We start from the raw sequence: 22,127 nt of genomic DNA, 5'->3' as shown, positions 1-22,127 counted from the left end.
GTAGAAGAACTTACCTCCTAAAGTAAATATTTCCTCAAACGGCACGCCCGAAGTCACTGTAGACGGAACCCTCGTCAAGTTTTTTTATCTTTCTTGTCTTTGTCCTTTTCTTTCACCTTTTCTTTCTCCTTATCTTTAACTTTATCTTTGTCCTTATCTTTTGTCTTTTCTTTCTTCTCATCTTTGAGTTTCTCTTTAGATTCCAATTTAAATTTAGCTTTCTCTTCTTTTCCTGAGACAAAATGAATAAATAAATATTACATTCTCAGTATTATCAGTTTTTAATATTCAGATATGCAATTTAGGTCCTAAAACGTAAATAATTTTATTTTACATTTCAAAATCAATTTAACCTATTATTATAATTAGACAACAAAATACCAGGATATGGAACCCAGACAGTATAAACAGTATGAATGAAATCATACAAACGATATCACATAAAGGCGATATTATCTAAATCGCTATGGTCTTTTCTTCGAGAAAACGCTTGTAAATAAACATAACATTGCCGAGTTAATAGAGGATAAAAAGATTCAAGTGGTTTTCGTGTCGCGTTATCAAGGATTTCTAACCGACCTAATAGCCGAAATTGTATGTATAAGTATATCACTGTTATTCTATGTCCCTAGTTAGTAACGTATGATATTAAATTTAGTTTAGGCATCATTTTAATTAGAAAATCAGTTATCACAGGGTATTAACAATACCTATGTTATTTAGTAAACAAAAAGGATTTGTTGTCTTTTAATTGCAAACACTGAAAGCCAATCTATTGCAATTTTGATTTGAAAATGAAATTATTTGGCACTTTGTATTCATTACGAAAAACAACAAAAAAGACCGAGAAAATTTCAATACATAAAGATAATAATAGATTGATGAATTTACGATAACATCGAAACGGGCATTTTAATTTACACATTTTTAAATCATATTGGTCATGACCCCCCAAAGCGCTGCCTGAATCCGTGCCCAACTCATACGGTATAATAACACAGCCCATTGCAAAGATTTGTTCGTATTAGCCAAGCTGTACTGAAGCCAATCGCATTCATGTATCAAAAGTAAGGTCTCGAAATTGACCTACATAATGCTGGCTATACAACGAAATTTTTGTATTAACATTACTCGAATACTTTGTTCTACATTACAGAAAAAATATCAAGGATTTCCCACATGTTTTATGCTTCATTTGGCATTGTTTCGTGCTACTAAGAGAATTAATTACTTTGACATGTATTTTTGTTTTATATTTCAGTTTGAATATTATTAATATTTGAAACAAATTTTAATAGGTATTTATAAGAAAACAAATGGCATTTACATCCCAATTCGTCATTTTAAAGACTTTTCCAAGTTCAAATAACAACCATACACAAAAAAGCCCTTAGTTAGACTGGAAATTTCTAAAACAAGACGATTTTAAGTATAAAAATTACAATTACAGTCGCAAATTTAACCTGGTAAACAGTAATTAATAACCATCGGACAAAACCAACACATCTCTTTGTTTATCTTAATAATTTTTGCAATAATTCAAATGAGTTTAATGAGATCCAAAATTCAGTATCTCGTGCAGAAATATCTGACATTGATAAAGAGTTATTGATAAACATCAACAAATTGAGGATGTGTTGAAGGTTCGCGATCTCTCGAACAACACGATCCATAGATCACGTGCTAATATCAGATTTTTTTCCACCTACCGCGGTTTTAACACAATGAAAACTTTCTCCACATTTCTCTTTTGAAAACATTTTAAAAAATATATATTCAAACCGCGCTCTAAAAAAACGTAAACAAACGAACATCCTTAATATTATCACGATCGTTGTATCACTCAACACAAAAATATTATCAAAACACACATAACTCGATAAAAATCACAAAAACTACACACAAAATATCACTCGGCGTAAACTTCGAAAACAAAATCGATACCTTAGTAAAAACGCTTCGCAGGTGATGCATGGCGCGATTTCAAGATCCAACTGAATAAACTATGACACTCAACTGCGTCCGCAAGGCCAAATCACCCACTAAACAGCGAAATTATGCAAAAGGTATCAACCGGCGAAGCGCGAAAACTCAACACATCAAACAAAATGTTATGCACATAATTATGTAGTATTGTGTGCGATTTACCGCGCGTGATACATTATTTTTTTTTTATATTAGCGTGAAAATGTCAGTTTGTATTTTGCAGTGACTTTATGTGGAGATTTGGTGATGCCTCTGTGGCGTAGTCGTGTTGCGTATTAATTACGACTGCCGTGCCAAAGTTTCGTTGCAGCTCAGGTCGTATAAAGTGCCTGGAGTTTAGAATTGTGCCCGATAATTACATGAGAACTAACAGTTAACAACTAACTGGTAGAATGTGGTTGTCCACCTCTACCAAGCCCTTATGCTGCCTTTATATGATTATTTTGAAAACCTGATGAATATTTCCTTGATCTGCAAATATAGAGACTTGATAACGATTCCAGCCTGGAGACTCCATTATTCCCTAATAGTCCCGGTAAATTCTCGAGCATAAGTATGTATCTGATTAACATTTTCTTCCCGGAGAACGTAATATTGTTTAACTCGTTCTATATCATGCGTAAAATGCTTTAGGACCCTTATGAAAAACAGCTACGTTATTCCAAACTTCGATCGGCTTACAATTAAAATAGAAATTATTCGAAATCTTTTCTAGATCTTAAATCAATTGTAACGTTTAAACATTACTCAATTGTTAAGTTACATTGGAGCAAGTAACAATGAAAATCTTCGTATATTTGTAACAGTAGTTTTTTCGTGGTACGAACACAAAAGGGTATTGTAAACATGGACAATTACTTATAGCTGTTTCGTTGTAACGATTTTATGACCTTATTTTATTGAAAGTCAGCGTAAATATTTAATTTCGTTCAAATAAAACTGCGATTCCATGCGCTTTTAATTAATCTTGATAAAAAAATATCAGTTTAGTGGTGTCCTGGGTTACATTTTTAAGAGTGAAATAGCAATCATTTAACTCTTGGTCTCGTGGCCCGCCGGCGAGCCAAGACAGCTACATGACATTTGCGTGTGTCACGGGATTATAACCTTATATACTACATAATAAGGTTATTTTTCCGTCACACGCGTAGCTGTCAATGTTTGCCGGCAAACATTCAGCTACCTGTACATATTTGAAAATAAAATTTTGACAAGTCATGACGGGTTAATTTGTTTATCGATATGAATTTTGAATCGACTAACTGACAGATTATATTCTCGATTTGACTATAAGTTCGCAGTTAGTACTACAATGCACTATTGTACGAAATTAATATCTGCTAAGATGTACTAATTTCACTTCAGGGTTTTTTTTGATACACGGTATGAAAAAGAAACACTTCATTTGATGTTAACGGCATCCAATTGGATAATTGATTGCTGAGAAATAATTAACTCCGACAGTTGAAACCATTGTATCGGCATGTCCGAATGTACCTACTCGTTTTTAAGCATAGGTCTAGAAATTTCTAAATGTAAGAATATGTCGCTTTTGGTTTTATAACCATGTTAACTTTATGAGTCACGCCCGTTGTCCAGCAAACCTGACTGGCTATATAAAGCTGCGTGAGGTGTAGGAAAAGCAAGGTTGTAACATTCATCAGTGCAAGATGCGTGGGTAGTGTATTTAAACTTTATGGTTACATTAATAGAGGTCAAACTAGCATATAACATTAATTGTAATTGGTCTATGTGACAGCGAAAGGAAATAGAGCTTTATTGTTTTTTTGTTTCTGTATGAGCCATTGGGAGTTAACAGACAGTTGTGTAGGAATTTCGTACGCCTAGTCTGCGAAAAATGACAATGACATGCAAAATACACTATTAACTTAAACATTCTTGACCTATTGAATTCTAAGTATGAATTTTAGTTGTTTGTATAGTATATACATAAAATTTTTGCATGAATTGAATGCACACTGGTTGCATTTTAGTATGATATTATCATTTATTCGTTTTTTATTGTTCTCTTTAGAGCAAACATTCAAATTAATATTGTCAAAGGGATCAAAGGTTGACTAAACCTCAAGCTAGCACACACATCACGCTTCATGATTTTATTATTAAGTTTTAACTTCAGTTGAAATTTTTATTTTATTGCAGGCAAGTGTAATGAAGAGGAGTGTTGTTATCCACAAAGGAAATAAAAAAATATAATTAAACTTACTTTATCCTTTTCCCTTAATTTCTCTCGTTTTTCCTTTTCTTTCTTTTCCTTCTCTCGTTCCCGTTCTCTCTCTTTCTCCTTCTTCTTTTCTTTTTCATTCAATTCTCGTTGTTTGACAGCATCTTCTAAAACCTTCTCCTTGTCACGTGACTTCTCCCGTTTCTCTTTACTCTTGGTTGGAAATTTGAATGACTTCGTTTTCTTTGATTTTGATGGACTTCTGACAAAATAATATAGTTAGAGATCTTTTACTTGCAAGTGACTGGGTTTTCGTCAACTCAAAATTATTTAGTAATAGAAAGAAACTTTTCACACTAAGCATAGTGGAGTCTTTTGTTACATTTTTTTTTTATTGGGTGGGTAAAATTTTTAGTATACTAGTACTTTAATTTGTATACAATGAAAAATGTTCACCCTTTATATTATTTGAGTTACGACATACAGAAATGATCGATCTAGGAAGTCAAGTGAAAGACTCACGACTTTGGTTACTTTACATTTGACAACTTTTTAGAATCTCGGGGGGGAGGGGCAGCTGCCCCCTCCCTGCTAGCAATGACCTTGCAAACCTTTCAAATTAATTAAATGCCATGTTTTGCAGTCATTTGATCTTTGAACACAGAAACTTTATAATTGATTTTGAATGAATTTGGCTCATACATAGACTGAAATATCTTTGATTAAAATATTGGATACTTTATATTTTGGAAAGTACATGAGGGTACAACATGGTAGAGACACAAGCTACATCTGGCTATATCTAATTTATATAACTATAATGTAGAGAAAATGTGCCCATTTTAAGCACAGTGTGTAGAACATAAGTACACAAGGGATTTGAGATTTCGCACAATTAAAGTTCATGGAGAAGAGTGCAGAAAAATAAAGTTTGTATATAATAATATATGAATAAATAGTTTTTATATAATATATAAATAAATTCGACAGTCAAATTTTGGTTACTGGATGACCAGTAGAAAATAAAGAAAACCATAGAACCTGTCTGAAAATATATCAAATTAGAAATACTGACTTGGTATCAGTGTCTTCTTCCGGAGAGCTCTCTCCCTCAAGCGCTGCATAGCCCCTGTCTTTCTTTGATTCTTTCTTGTCCTTCCGTCGTCCCAATAGATCCTTTTTACTTGGTTTCTCATGCTCACCTCCGTCGCTAACTGCAATCAAGCATACGTGCGGAATGTGTTATGAATAGAGATAACAAAAAAATCTGCTAAAATTGCTTATTATAAGTGTACACACTGCAGTCATTTATTTATGGCGGAATATGTTTTTGAGTATCGTTATGATTCAAGACTTTAGTATACTTAAAATGTTTATTCTTAGAGTTTTATAAGATAAACTAACGAAAACATACATAATTATAATACTTACAGTCACTTTCATTGCTTTTTCGTCCACTCTCGGAAGCGTAGAGACCTGGAAAGTCTTTTTCTACGTCCGGACTCTCGAAATCCATTTTTATTTCTACTGTTAACGTTGTTTATCAAATATTAGCTTTATTTGGGCAAAAATATTTCTTTATCATTTCGAATAAACATGGATGTTCGTATAATATTTGCAGTGTTGCCAGGGCCCTTGAGCCGTAAGTTACGTTTCGTTTCCTGAAATGTTACATTTTTGCTGCAAAAGTTACATTATTGTTTTTTTTTTAATTTACCCGTTTTTGGGCAAGCATTTTTGTAGCTACGAAACCGCGGGGACTCGCGAAGTAGGAAATGTGCGCGCGCACACTCAAGCAAAATCAAGATTTCATACTTATATGCAAGATACGTTTCATTTTGTCATGGCGAGCCATCTCTGAGAGGATATATGTGTGGAGTGAAATACTTTTTAGACCCGCCAGTTTTAGTTGTGTTCAATTTGGATGCGTTGAATAGAAATGCGTTCGTAAACTGTTTATAATAAAAATGTTGTATTACAAATCTCGTTTTTCTCAAAAGTTACGAAAATTGCCTTATATATAAAAATTACTTACATGTTACGCGAGGGGGTCAAAAGTAACGAAAAATGTAAGAAATGTAACCTTCTGGCAACACTGAATATTTGTCAAATTTGACAAATGTGACACTTGACTTTTCATGCTTGAACTTTATCATGATCAATATTTCTAACATAAATTTATATTATAGCTAAGTATAGTTTTGGAGAGGAGGAAGAAGAGTATAAAAATCCGATCTAAGAGCATTATATTGTATTTTGGAGTTTAGAAATGGCACCCATCAATAGAGCTCGTTAAGTATTTAATCTTATTTATTTACAGGTGCACGGCAAAGTGACCCTACTGCACCTGATGGTAAGTGGAGTGGAGTCTATTAGAATGTCAACTGACGAGAGATGATTACTGGGTTTAAGCTTCTTGATGATTACCGTTCGGCAGTCGAGACAATTATCTCGGCCTGTTGAAACCGGATGTGCACCGGCTGATCCCGGAACGCAACACACTTACTTACATGGTCCATTAAATAAGGTTTTAGACCTTGTGTATAGTGGTCGCTATCCGAGCGGATATAAAATATATCCTACTACCAGAGGAAGTACATGGTAACAAGTATAAATAGGTAAATGGTGCTTCGTTTTTATATAGTCTTAGAGCTACCTATATTTTAGTTTTTACAACGTAATATAAAACAATAATTTATAGCAGAATTGCCTCAGTGACAAAAAAGAGGTGGCAACACTGACAGCTGTCAGCTGATGTTTACGTGTCATAATGACGTTCGAAATCAACAAATGAAGTTAATTCCATTAATTTTTATTAAAAATAATTTTGGCATTCAATAACCCAATTATGGTTAGTATTTCCTTCAATATTTGTTTCAAATTTCAAGTAATTACAAAGAATTGAATGTATAACTATGTAAATAAACTGTAACGTAGTTTTAATACGTAATTTCTTTTGGGTCGGAATGTTTTTTGTTTTTAACTTTCTAACACGCTAGGGAAAGCAATTCAACTGCTTATACATACTACTGATATACATATAATATAATTATAAATTATCATAAATACTTAATGGTTTTCAGAAAAAAATATTACACCTTCATATTTTAAAATAAGCATGTCATGGTTCGCGGAGCTCGCGGGGAAGGCGGAAAGTCTTCTGGTAAACTTTGATGAGCAGACTGGGGCCGCTTTACGAAATCATAATGGCCCGAAGCAACGTAAAAACGACAAAAAAGATTTCTATCTGCAAACAGATCCTCCATGGATGCAAAAAAAGCGTCCTATTCCCCGTGCCTGGAAAAAAGTCCCGCCTTCAACGGAATCTAAGAATAATTTTCCTGTGGGAAGGTCCTCTCCTACCCGGCAAGCGTCCCAAAGTCCATTAAGAAACAATGATAATGCAAGGAGTGGATCGCCAAAGCCAAAAAAATTGTCAAAGAAATCAAGTCCATTATATACTTTGAATAATTGCCCAAAAACAATGGTTGGTGATATGAAAGATGAGTTTGGTATGCATTATGGTTTAAGGCAAAGAAGTAAGTATTTGTTATTTTTCTCACTATAAATTGAAATTAGAACTAAACTGAGAGTACTTATTATTTTACATATATATAGAGATTAGAGTCTATAAAATTAAAATATATTTTAAAGTTTAAATACCAGAAAGCTCAAATTTTATACATTATTTTGATTTTAGGATCCAGTTTACCAACTGATCTGGACATGGTAAATAATGACGAATGGGTATACAAGATACAAAATTTGGAAATTGAAAATGTGATGTTGAGAAATGAACTCAATGTACTCAATCAAGAAGTTACAGAATTGCTCAGCAGATTGCGCAAAACTGAGGATGGTAATGATGTAGACCATGTAGTTAGTAGAGAAACAGGTATTTTATTTGAAATGATTAAAAACACTCAAAAGAAATAGAAAAACCTCACATTATCCAAAGCTAACTACAGAACATAATATAAATCAAATTTAAGCAATTTTTTGATTCCTAAAAAAAATCCAGTTTTTTAGTAATTGATGGGGTCCAAAAATAACAACAATTTAAGTCTTACATTTCAATAAATGGTAATGATCAAAAAAAATTAATAAGAGAATTGAAATAATACTTTAAGATTTTAAACTCCATTGAATTTTATAATTAAGTATTTTTAAATATTTTAGAATTGAACAATGCACAAAATAAATTAGAAACTTCAAGCATCCAGAATGGCAGTATTAATGCGGAGAATGAAACTTTAAATTCTCAGTTGCAACAATTAAAGCAAAAAATATATGATCTCACAAATGTTGAGATGAGCAAGTATAAAGAGCAGAATCAAAGCTTAGAAACTGAAATTTGTTTGTTGAAAGACAAGAATAAAGAGTTAGAAGAAAAGTAAGTAGTTTGAAATATTTTTTGATAAATATTTCTTTAAATAGATGAAATCAGAAATTTATATAGGTAATGCGAAATAAAATATGTTTTGTCAAGACAAGACATAACAGACCAGAGAGACAGTACATTTATTTTTTTATAATAGTGTCATTACATATAATTGGACTAATCTATGATCTGACAATTTTTAATATTTCGATTCTTGATAGGCTATCATCATAATATCTAAGTGACAAATATCCCAAAAGTTATATTCACATTTGGAATCGTCAGATTTTTCTGCTTTTTTTGATGTAGCTCTTGTAGTTTTAGGACAATTTTTGATTATAAGATTATATTTTTATAAAGTAAATAATTTAATTATTATGATTTTTCTTATTAAAATCAAATCATTAATTTGTCTACTCAAAAGCATAGTGATTGTTGCCTTAATATGATTGCCTTGCAAGCATCAATTTATTTCATAAATAAGTTGGTGTAATACATTCTTTTACCATATTGAGGATTTTACGACATTTAAAAGCAATAGAAAGTAATTTATGTTAAATTAAAAGGCTAGATAAAAATTTCAAATATAATTGTCATTTTTTTATAGATTAGAAGAAGCAATCACCAAGGCAAAGGATAATGAAGCAGCAAAATTAAAACTGGAAACAGAATTACGTCACGGCCAGTCGACTATAAACGAACTTCAGAATAATCTAGAAAAAAGCAAAACGGAATGTGTGAGGTTGGAAAAAGAATGGGAAACTTATAAATTGAGAGTAAAGAGTATGTTGCACACTAAAGATAATGAAATAAAGGCACTGCAGGATGGATTGAACCTTAATGAGGACACAAATGTATTGATGGAACAACTGGAGGCTTTAAAGTAATTGTTGATTTCTTTATCTTTTCAATTAGTTACTAGATTTGCCCGCGCCGCCGCCCCGTTAAAAACTTTTTCCGGCATAAAAAGTAGCCTAAAGCACTCAGAAGTAATGTATAATACATTAGTTAGTAATTAGTGAAAGAATTTTTAAAATTGGTTTAGTAGCTCCTGAGAGTAGTCTGTACAAACCTAGAAACATTTACTTTTAATAATATTAGTAAAGATTATGATACTTTGATTACATTTGTACACATGCTAGCACTTTATAGGTGTATATGAAAGTACAATCAAGATATATGTTAACATTCCACAAGTGTTGATTAGAATTTACATAGTCATCCATCCATTATTAGTTACCAATTATGATATAATCTAATATATAAAATTCTCGTGTCACAATGTTTGTCTCCGTACTCCTCCGAAACGGCTTTACCGATTTTAACCAAATTTTGCATGCATATTCAGTAGGTCTGAGAATCGGCTAACATCTATTTTTCATACCCCTAAGTGTTAAGGGTTGTCCACCCTTAACATTTTTTATAATGCGATACAAATTTTTATTTTTTTTATTATGTCGCATTAAAAAATACATTCAACCCTAAATTTATACCCTTCTATCACCAACCCCTATTTTTTGTATAAAAAATTTTAAGGGTGGACAACCCTAGATTAAATAAAATAGATAAAAATTAGATAAAACAAAGTCCCCCGCTGCATCTGTCTGCCTGAACGTGTTAAACTCAAAAACTACCTAACGTATTAAGATGAAATTTGATATGGAACAGTTTGAGACCCTTGGAAGAACATAGGCTCCCGGAAAACTACTACTTTTATAACGGAAAACTTTAGCCTGAAAAACTTTATAACGCGGGCGGAGCCGCGGGCAAAAGCTAGTTGTTCTATAAATTAAGACAATTTTGCAATGTCAGGTTTGTATTACTCTTTAACTAAGTACCACTCTTTTTGAATTCTAATGCTATTTGGTTCCCTTTTTTTTAGTATCAATAAGGTTTATGTAGTGAGGTTTACCGTCCCAACCCCCGGTGGTAGTACTGAATCAAAATGTATTTAATAATTATTTGCAGAGAAGAGCGCGACATGTTATCCGAAGCGACGTCGCGCGTGCGCACCGAATGTGACGAGATGAAATCCTACGTGTCGCAGTTGGAGGCGCGCCACAGCTCCGCCGAGCGCGTGGTGGCGGCGCTGAGGGACGCGCTGCGGGACGAGCGCGGCGCTCGCAACCGCGTCGAGGCGCAGTGCTCGGCCTTGAATAAGGTGTGTGCTGCTCTGATGTTATTCTCTAGAGTTTGTATGTGGCTCTATAAATCTTGAAGGATAAATTGTGGGATTATAATACGATAGATTAATTACTAGGTAATTACTTGACATCTAATAAGTCAGGGTGGCGAGGACAATTATAGGACGCTACATAGAGATCCTTTAATTATTTTTTTTGTGGTGGTACGGCTTGGGAGCATTAGTATCGCATACTATCTGTCGAGTGCTGAAATTTTCAGTTGAAAAAAAAAATGATCCAGGCGATAATAATATACCGTTAACATTATCATGATTCGTAGCCAACATACTATGAACCAAACCAAATGTTACCTTGAATCTATGTCGTACTATTCAATGCAATAATCTTAATCAATGGTATACTAACTTCTTTCACAGGAATTAAAAAACCTACAAATGGAAACAGGACAGACTATAGCGAGCCTTCGTACAGCCTTACGCGACAAGGACAGCGAGCTAAGTCACTTCAGAGAGTCTTCCACGTCGGTCCGCAGTACTGACACCAGCGCGCTCAACGTGGCCGACTATGACGTCACGCGTGACGTAGACACGGAGAAAATACATGTACTGACGCAGACATTGGTCCAAAAGCAGGGGAAGATTGACTCGTTATTGGCCGATAATAATATATTGAGGATACAGTTGGAAAAGTTAGAGGTGAGTTATGATAGAGAGTGAGACAGTACAGGGTAATATTTACTCAACTAGATGACTATTATATAGTAATAATAAAAGTCTTGTTATATACACTGTCCTACTGATGGGTACGGGCCTCCTCTACTACTGAGGGGTGTTGAGCCTTAGTCTGCAACACTGGTCTACGGAGAGTTGGCAGACTTCACATACTTTTGAATTTCTATTGTAGAATTCTTAGATAACAAATGTAGGTTTTCTTATGATGTTTTATTTCACGGTTAAAGTGGTCTATTACTATTGATAAGTAGTATGTAAACACAACTTGTAGGGATATTAAATTTTCGTATGTATATTATGTAAGTATTGTATATGTATTCTTTTATGTATGTTGTATAAACAATATAAACATCCACATTGTCTCACCTCTGAATCACCTACCTTGACTTAGAGAATGGCACAGGCATTAAGTCCACCAGTATGCAATTACTGTATACAAAGTTTAAATAATCACATTAATAACGAAAATAATAACTTGCAAGAGTCAGTGGTGCATTCCATGATGACCATATTATGAGAAATCCTGCTATAGTTGAAGCCAGGATCAGTCTGTAGATCCAGTAGGCTGATGTGATTGTAGCAACCATAGAGGGAGGTAATATCATTTATTTGAATATCAATAGGTGTTACAATGCTTTCGGGCCGCAAGGCGGCACCGCGCAGGGGCGGCTGCGGTCGCAGACTAGACACTTCAACGTCAGAGGAAGCCCGCAGCCGTCCCTAATGCGCCGAAGAGGGTCACCGCGGAGTTTTAGCTGGTAGGCCGTGCATAGGTTAAGTTGTATATAGGGTTAGGGACTCGGCCCGGCGGTCGCCCGAAGGTCACCATCAAATCCGGGCGGCTCAACGCCGGGCCGTAAGGCACGGTTACCCCAGCATAACCGCTCAGTCGCCCCCCACGAAGGCTGGGCGGTAGTAATAAGGCACTTTCTCCGCGAAAACAAAAAAAAAAAAGTGTTACATTGCCTTGCATGTACTACAATGAAATATAATGTAAGTGTAAACGGTTTCAAAATTATTTTATGCTAATAATATTATTCTGATAGGAATTCTTAAAGTGTTAATATTTTTCATGTTAGATTTTTACTTAAAATCCGTTTTTAAAACAACATTAATATGTGTAGAAATTAATAATATGTAATTTTTTTTCAGACAAAATATAAATCTGAAGTAGTAGCGTTACGCTCGAACGCTCACAGCGTGATACATTTGCAAGATACGGATTGTAGGGTCCGCCCCCGCAGCCACGTTCCGGATTCGGCCCTGTCCGCCCTGTCGATGAGGATAGGCGTTATGATAAAACGATATCCTATATTCAGGCTTTTTATATTTATTTACATGGTAAGATATTGCTTACGTTATATTTATTCATTTACATTTATTCGTTACTCAAAAACAGAATATTATCATTAATGTATACTACTAAAAGAAATATGGTTGAAGTTTGACGTCGCCCATTATAATTTACCCTCATAAAAATTCGAATTTATCTACTTATACAAGATACTTAATACCATAATTTATTCATAAATAAATAAAAAAGATGTTCTGCAATTTATTTTTTTCTAGATGGGTTTACATTTTTGGGTGCTCACCGTTTTGCTGTCAAGTACTCCAGAAGACCACGCCACGAGACCCACAAAGTCGTGAATATTCAGCTTTAATACTATAGTAGAACTGTACAGTGTAACACCAAATTATATTAGTCAAGTATTCTTTACTTTTAGTGGTCAGTCTATGATGGACGTATTTAGGGAATATTTTTCTGTATAAAAAGCCTGAAAAATAAAAATAAAAAGAATTTTAGGGAAAAAATATCTGTAACATTGCTTGTGTAAATATTAGGCCTGTATTACTTCGTTTTTTAATTTGGTATTTGTAATAAAAAATAATTTTCGTCCCCAACATAAACCCTGAGTACGTCCCTGTAGTCTAAGTTTATATAATAAAATTTTTGTTGCCAATAGTAATATTTTCATATTGGATTTTAGTTCGCATCGGCGCGCAAGATTTTGAAGATGATTATTTTTCTATATAAACGTATTATTGGTGCTAGTTAGATGTAAAAGTATAGAGAAAGTAAATTGTGTTGTGTTATTACGAATCTCGTGAATGTGAGAGATTGGAAATTATTTCTTTATTTATCAATTGTGTTAGCGCACATTGGCCATATTATGTACCTATTCTTCCTTAATGTAATACATTACCATTGAAATTATTTTGTGATTTATCTACCCCAGCGAGATTTGTGGGTTTAATAATGAATAAATGTTTAATTTTCGAATATGTTTGCATTTATTATATTACTACATGTGGTTGGGTTATTTTATATATTACTAGCTTTTCCTCGCGGCTTCGCCCCCGTGAAGGAGTTTTCCGGGATATTTTTTTTCCGACTTTGATATGTATCGTTATATTACGACCAAATTACACAAAATCATTATAAATTGTAGTCTATGTGTTATTCCGATGTATAATCAATATTACTGTAAAGTTTCATCCAAATCCGTTCAATAGTTTTTTCGTGAATGACGAACAAACATACATACATCCATACATCCACTTTCACAAACTTTCGCATTTACAATACAATATAATAAAGGCGAGAGCAAAATAAATAAATTTCAGCAAATAAGTGTCACGCTCACGCATGACCCCTCTAGCCACTGGTATGTATTTGATAAAATAAATATATATTAAAGCGTTTTAAGCCTAGCTATGACTTAGCAATAAGAAGTTATCTGTTCAGTAGATCTTAAGGAGTTTGATAATGTTATTCTCTGTCACGACTCATGATTCAAAATTAGCGGAAAGGTCATCATGACGTTTCCATGTACGGTCGAACGGTTTTTTAATTAATGTTTTATAATAACACGGGGTACAACTATAATATATTTTTATTTTATTTTATTTTATTATTAAAGTTGCATCAACTAAGTAACACCATCAAACCTTAACAATAGCATAGATTACAACAGCTTTTTGATCAAATGCTACTTATACAATTATAGATGCAAACGACAATTCAAATTATAAGTAACAAAGCATTATTACAATTAAATAAAATTAAACAAGATCTAAAAATTAAGCTATACTACAACAAATATAAATAAAAAGAAAAAAAATAAATAATTAAAACGAACAAAAATACACTATTAAATTAAATTAAGCCATAATCTATATAAATTACCTTTTTAACATTGTTTTTAAATCTATAAAGGGGATCAGAAAAGATATCAATATAATAAGGTTTACGAGGATGGACCGATTCATTGTCCTCGTCATTTGCTACGTTAGCGGGTATTATTGACAAATTATGAATTTTGTTATACGCTTTCAGGAGTCTGTTTAATGGAGAATAAAAACCTAAATTAGAACGAGCTTTTATACCCGAGAATGGTTCAAATTTATTACATCTAGGAAGCTGTCTGGGAATGGATATATTTATTTTGGATAAGAGGTTTGGAACGTCAGAGTGACCGTTAATTAACTTGTGTAAAAATACTGTATCAAGGTACTTCCTGCGATTTTGGAGGCTATTCAATCTAAAGTGTCGCAATCGATCCTGATACGTAGGTAGCTTCTTAGCTAAATTAAATTTAAATGTCATAAACCACAAAAACCTCTTTTGAACACTTTCCAAACGCTTGACGTGGACATCGTAGTGCGGGTTCCAAACAGGGCTGCAATATTCTAAGCAGCTGCGTATCAATGCACAATAAATTGCAATTATAGTTGAGAGACTTTTAAATTCCTTGCAATTACGCATAACAAAACCCAAGCTCTTAAAACCTTTATTTGCCATGTTGTCGTAATGAAAATTAAGCCGAAGTTTACTGTCTAAGATTACTCCTAAATCGCGAACCTGATCTCTCATTGCTATCAGGGTACCATATAATTAGGGTACCATATACTATTAATACAATATGAACATAATAAGGGAGATTTCTTTCTAGAAAAACGAACGACGTGACATTTCACTGCGTTCAATATCATACCATTTAGTTGAGACCACAAAACTAATTCGTTAAGGTCATCTTGGAACAATTTACCATCCTCCAAAGTATTAACTATTCTGAAGAATTTCAAGTCATCAGCGAATACATAGTATTTGGAATTATTAAAGGAACTGCCAATATCATTTATAAAAATATTGAATAATAAAGGACCCAAATGAGAGCCTTGAGGAACTCCAGAGAGAACAATAAATGGATCCGATTTAAAACCTCCAGCCACAACTACAGAAGTTCTATTTGATAGGTAAGATTCAAATAGGTTTAGCAAAGTATCACCCACACCGATTAATTCCAACTTGGCCAATAATATCTTATGATTTACCTTGTCGAAAGCTTTACTTAAGTCTGTATAGATCACATCTAGTGAATGCCCGTTGTCTATTCCCTCTGCAATATCCTCGACGAAAGAGACCAAATTGGTAGCGGTAGACCTTGCCTTAACAAAACCATGTTGCTCAGGAATTAATGATTGCTTAATGTGCCAAGATAAAATAGGAAACAGTAAAGCTTCGAAGACTTTTGCAAAGACATTAAGTATAGAAATAGGTCTATAATTTTCCACAAAGGTGGTGTCGCCGCTTTTAAATAGGGGTAAAATTAGAGCTTTCTTCCAGGCCGAAGGAAAGGTACCAACGCTGAGAGACCTGTTAAAGATTATTGACAGCGGAGTGGCCAACTCACGCGCACAATTAACAACGAAAATAGCTGGGATCCCATCAGGGCCAGCTCCTTTTGTAGCGTCAAGTCTTTTTAACACGTTGTAGACCTGACTTTTGGTAACATGATTTTTTGTCAGATAGTTCGTGACTGTAGGTACCTGAGACATGCACGGAGCAGGGAGATGGTTGGTATTATAGACAGAACAGAATTGGTTAGCAAATAGGTTACAAATGTCTGTTCCATTAGAAGCAACCTTTGTGTCAGATGACATTTGAGCCGGAAAGGAACTAGTACCACCTCTTTTATGTTTTATATAAGTCCACATTAGTTTTGGATTTGATGCTAAAGATGCTTCAAGCCGCTCCAGGTAAGCTGAATAATTCCGATCACGTAGTCTATTACATCTTTCCCTGAGAAGCTCAAAAGTTAATTCATCGCGGGGATTTTTATATTTACGACATTTTAATCTGTATTTTAATTTTTCCTTTAGTGCTTTAATTAAGGCATTAGTGAACCATATTGGATATTTATTGCTGCGGGGCCTTGACTTGGGTACATGTTTAATAATTATAAGCCTGAGCCGGCTGTAGAATTTTTTTACCATATCATCTATAGTGACGCACTCTGACATTTCCTCCTCCCATATTATATTTTTCAAGTCGTTTACAATTCCCTTATAATCAGCTCTGTGAAAGTGAAACTTGGAGTCACACTTTGACGAAAGGCTAACAATATACTTTAGTGCAATGTTAAATTCTAAAGGTGGATGAAAAGGGTCCGTTGTAGTTAAAGGACTAGTGCATACATCGATCTTAGAGGGAACGACGGTCGAGAGAATTAAATCTAAAATTCTGTTTTTACTATTCAAGTTCGAATTATATTGTTTTATCTGATTAAGCGAAATAAAGTCAATCAACATGTTATTTAACAGGCTGTTAGAGTGTTGGGGCACGAGCTCAAGGGTTGTCGATTTGTTCCAGGATAAGTTGTATAAGTTGAAGTCACCGAGTATAATAGTTTTACCACAGTGATTAACTAATGCGCGATTTGTGTTCTCAATGAAGTGTTCGAGTATATGTGATTGCACTGGCGGAGGTATGTATACTCCACATATGTATAAATATTCAATTTGTTTGCATTGATTGCGCAACTCTACCCTAACCCAAACATCTTCACATTCAGATTCAATACTACATACTCTAGTAGATATTAACCGCTTGGAAACCGCAATTAATACGCCGCCGCCGCCCTTCCCTTTATGAAACCCGCGACTTTCACGATCTCTCCTATATATTATGTATCTATCGTCAAACAATTCGTTATCAGAAATGCTACTGTTCAGCCAGGTTTCAGTGAAGACTAAAACATCAAAATGACTACAGACAATGTAGTCATTTTGATGTTTTAGTCTTAATATATTATCCCGGAAAATATAGTCTATCGCACACAGAAGTAATCTACCTTTCTTTTAAACAAATAAACAAACTCTTTAGCTTTATATAATAGTATAGATATATATTAATATGGGCATGGCAAAGAAGGCAATTATTTTGTGATTGAAGCCTATCGCCATGCCACAATATGTGCTCCCCTAGACTCCGAGCTGATACTGACTAGAAAAACCCAATATCACTGCGCGACTCAGGAATCGAACCCCAGACCTCAGCACTGCAGTCGTATAGTAATAGAACTACGGGACTGACGCAATAAAAAAATATGATTACTAATATAAACACTTCTCACACATTTCCTACTAAAATGGATCATGGTTACCTATAAGTAGTAAGACGCTTTTATCACTTTGTTGGTATTTCCGATGAGTTTCTCGTTAAAAGTTCGTGCAATCAGATCGCTTATCGGAACATCTTGGAATCGGTTGCTTATTCTTGTTTGTTTTCCTGTACGTTAAGTAAACTACGAGGGGGAATGTGACGGTCGTAAAAGTGTTTTCAATGATTGATTGAAATCCAACATTATGTTCGTATTTTATGCTATTCTGGGAAATTAAACGAATCTTCAAGCAACGATTTGCTGATACTTAATAGTATGGAATGGTAATTATAATATTTTAATGTTAATAAATATTAATAACCAGAGCTTTTTTTGTTTGGCATGCGAGGGCACCCAGTGCTTCCAAAGGAAATTTGGAAAATATACAAAGAAATAGCCATTAAAAAGTACAATAAGAGAGGGGGGACCAAAAAATTATGGACTTAAACTTTCAAGAATTAGCGTGTTTGAGAAAATAAGGCCTACCAATATAAATATATTATTGTAGCAGTAGGTAAAACTGTCAAATCAGAACGACCGAAAATATACAGTCCATAGTAATATTCATAAGTATAAGCTTTGACCATATAAAGTCAGCCAAAGGAAGTAAGGAGGCGACGTACCACGGTACCTACGGTATGTAATTAAAAATGTTCATTGCATTCAGTACTGAGATTGGTTCATTATTGCAAGGATAATTGCGGTGGCCTTTAAAAAGTTAGAAAAACGTAGTAACAGGCGTCTGGTTTTCCCATTTACGCACGCAGCGATACCTTAGATACAGTTATAAAAGTATCACTTTTACCTGCTTTTTAGGGTTCCATACCTCAAAAGGAAAAACGGAACCCTTATAGGATCACTTTGGTGTCCATCCGTCTGTCAAGACCCTCTTTTTCTCAGGAACGCGTAGAAGTATTAAGCTGAAATTTATATCAAATATTCAGGTCTACTGTCCCTTGGAAATGTGATAAAATCAAACTTCTAAGCCAACGCAATCAAAAGAAACAGCAATTTAAGCCACATATTTTCAAACTCGCAACTACTCGCAAGGGAATCAAAATCTAAACGGTATTTCCAGTCGACCTACAATCTTGAAACTTGGCATAAAGGTTTTGTAGCACATATAAAGGAAAAATTTCGAAACCCTTAAATTTTTAGACTTATGTCTTTAATTTATCTTCCTCCAGCTTTCCATATTGTAATGTTATGGATTTCATTTTGCAATAAAAATACCATAACTATGACTCGATTGTCGCGATGAGTGAACTTTTACTTACCTTTACGGAACCCTCGGTGCGCTATTCCGACTCGCACTTGGCCGGTTTTTTATAATCAGCTATAGATAGGAATATTTTTTTTTATAGTATAAAACTGACAGTTTTTTTATAGAGGCAAGTCAAAGTAATGCCACTGCTCTTGATGGTAAGTGGAGTGGGGTCCAATACAATGTCGACTGATGAGAGTTTAGCCCTCGGCAGTCGACACGATTATGCCGGCCTGTTGGTACCGGGTATACGCAGGCTGATCTCGGAACGCGACATACGTGGGCCACTTTGACGGGTTTTAACACCTTGTGTACAGTTGCTATCCGGGCGAATATAAAATATATCTTACCACCAGAAAAAATAATTATATTCGGAAAATTCACAATTTATTTGCCATAAAGCCAGTAACAAGTTCTCATTTATAGAAATAAATTACGTATAAGTTATTTGAGTACGCAAACTTTTTAGACTTAAAATTAGCGTTAGTCGATAATGAACAACGAACAAAATGACAACAAAAAAGATATAGAAGAATCTAATTAACGAAAGAAATCAAGGCTGAAGCACCTCCTTGTAGCAAACACATTGCGGTGAAGGAATTGATTAAATAATAATAGACCTGTATTATATACTGCCCATTGCTAAGCCAGGCGTTCTATACCACTGAGAAGGTTTTAGGTCTTTGTCCACCACGCGGACTTATAGTAGTGCGGCAGACTTCCCATACTTTCGAAATTCTTTTTATAGAAAACTCCGGTACATAGGTTTTCTCATTGTGTTTTTTTTTTAAAAGCAAACGATTATAATTGATAAACGTTCTTTTTTTAATAATATATTAGACCGCAAACACGGTAACATAAATACAAATGTACGATATTCTTGATTTCTCTTTTAAAATTTATTGGTTGGTTCAAATACATAATATAATACGAATAAAAATGTATGATGCAGCTAGTCTAAACATAAAACAATAAATGGTAAATCTAATTAATGGTAACTACAATTAAAAACTTAAAACCTTCCTAAACATAATAATTTATAGTCTGTCGATGGGTTGATACCAAACAGCCTCGGAAGAATTAATTCAGTTTCCACCGATGTATTGCTAGAGGTCTAACGTAATATAGGCTCTCTTTTATCTCAAGAAAATATAAAACAGGTCTCTAAATCGGAAAAGACTTTCACGGGAATGTAGCCGCGAACAAAAGTTGGTATTAAAATAAATAGGTAGTTAAGAACTTTATTAATCTTGCTTACAGTTGCGGGACTTTCGTTCGTGGAATCGGTTTCTAATCGTCTTGCATGCGGTGCAATCATGTTTTTATTGTGTTTGCGACAGGTATTTTATTATTATGTTAATAGGTATAATAATAATGTCATTAATTTTTTTGCGCTGATAATATTAGAGATGTTACATACCAGACTTTGACGTTAAACTTTTTTTTTTTTTTATGACTTCATAGACAAACTTCATTACGTCTTGGCGTTAACTACAATATATGTATATAAAGAGTTGCTACAATACCCACATCTCTAGGCCACAAAGCTCGTAAAACAAAAACAATGTATTGGAATGATATATCCGCATTGACGTATATTCTATAGACACGAATGTCCATATAAACTATTTGTTTAAAATCTGGAGTTAGAACTAAAGTTCGCTGCAGCGTTGAAACATCAAACATCTAAACAAATTTTTAAAACATGCCAAGTCAGTTTGTATTGATTGCAGTTCAATTCAGTTGAACACAGTGAGTGTTCAGAACGCCACATCTAGTACGTAGTACATAATCGCACTCTTAATAAAATAATGACCCATTCCAAAATTTCCAATTTGTGGGAATCGTCAAACAACTAATTTCTGTTTGCGACCTTTTAGTTTTTTCCCTTTTTTATCCATCCTATAGGTTTAATTTTTTATCTATCTTTAATAATCTACATTTTATAGTAACTTCAAATAAAAAGGTAGCATACAAAAATTAGTTTTCCAACGACTGCCACAAATTAACAATTTTGAAATACTTAGGTCATTATTTAATTAAGAGTACGATATATATCGATGTGTATCCGATTGATAAATCTATCTCATGTACATTTTGATTTCTATTAGCATTAACCATTGTAGAAGGTTGTTGAGTTCGCCATCCTGAGATTCATATTTAATACTTAGTAATTCCACTGTCTATAAATTCCTTGTAATTGATATACAATATTTGATTTATTGGATCAATACGCTGGAACTTATCATTCGCTTTAACGGTGAAGGAAAAACATCGTGAGGAAACCTGCACATCTGAGAAGTTCTCTATAGGAATTTCGAAGGTGTGTGAAGTCTACCAATCCGCACTAGGCCAGCGCGATGGACTAAGGCCTAATCCCTCTCAGTAGTAGAGGAGGCCCATGCTCAGCAGTGGAGTGTATATAATACAGGGCTGATATTATTATTTATTATTACGCTGGAATAGATACTACCTATTCTTATAAGATAAAATATTACAATATAATATTAAATAAATAATTGCTGGTGGTAGAAAGATGTTAAAACCCGCCACAGTGGCTCACGTTCCGTGATCAGCCTGGGTATATCCAGGGTCAACAGGCCAGCATAGTTATGTCGACTGCCGAGAGGTAATAGTTTCGACACTCGACATTCTATTGGATCTCACTCCACTTACCATCAGGTGCTGGAGAGTCACTTTCCCGCGTAAGTATAAAAAAAAAGTAAATTTCAATATTATCAAGTGAAAGTTATAAACTTTCTTTACTTTAAACTCGTTGTGTTGACGGGATTTACCAAAACTATTTTACATATTGCAGCTCTTTATGTTGCTCCAAAATATGCCTCTCTCTTGCCAATGAACATATTTAAATCGACCGTATATGTTTACATGTGCAAAACAATTTTCACCCAAAGAGGAAAATAACAAGCCCGCATGTGAATGTACAACGGTTTCAAAATTCCGATTTCTTTTATGCAGAGATAAGACCA

At 34.1% G+C, this 22,127-nt stretch overlaps 2 protein-coding genes across 4 annotated transcripts; one reads left to right on the top strand and one right to left on the bottom strand.

Moving 5' to 3' along the window:
* LOC119193754 (ralA-binding protein 1-like) lies at window positions 1-5,831 on the bottom strand. 2 transcript variants are annotated; one of them, XM_037447375.1, is made up of 4 exons: window positions 5,603-5,831; window positions 5,247-5,385; window positions 4,214-4,430; window positions 1-232 (listed from the first exon to the last, which is right to left on the bottom strand). In XM_037447375.1, the coding sequence occupies exons 1-4, from the start codon at window positions 5,685-5,687 to the stop codon at window positions 113-115; spliced, it is 561 nt and encodes a 186-aa protein (XP_037303272.1). In that variant the 5' UTR covers window positions 5,688-5,831; the 3' UTR covers window positions 1-112. The 2 variants fall into 2 exon arrangements, with proteins under 2 accessions (XP_037303272.1, XP_037303271.1); XM_037447374.1 differs by having other exon boundaries at window positions 103-232; window positions 4,214-4,433.
* Window positions 5,832-6,886: 1,055 nt separating this feature from the next.
* On the top strand, window positions 6,887-13,713 carry LOC115451600 (golgin subfamily A member 5; the record flags this gene model as incomplete). 2 transcript variants are annotated; one of them, XM_037447372.1, is given in 9 exon segments in its annotated part: window positions 6,887-7,022; window positions 7,255-7,710; window positions 7,872-8,066; window positions 8,351-8,564; window positions 9,160-9,435; window positions 10,521-10,713; window positions 11,113-11,391; window positions 12,580-12,768; window positions 12,997-13,713. In XM_037447372.1, coding segments are annotated over 8 exon segments (1,848 nt in total). In that variant the 3' UTR covers window positions 13,078-13,713.
* Between the last annotated feature and the right edge of the window lie 8,414 nt (window positions 13,714-22,127).

This window comes from Manduca sexta, chromosome 6 (assembly GCF_014839805.1).
Source record: "Manduca sexta isolate Smith_Timp_Sample1 chromosome 6, JHU_Msex_v1.0, whole genome shotgun sequence".
Taxonomy (NCBI): Eukaryota; Metazoa; Arthropoda; class Insecta; order Lepidoptera; family Sphingidae; genus Manduca; species Manduca sexta.
Note: the sequence above shows the minus strand (reverse complement) of the source record. Positions and strands in the feature narration are given on the sequence as shown.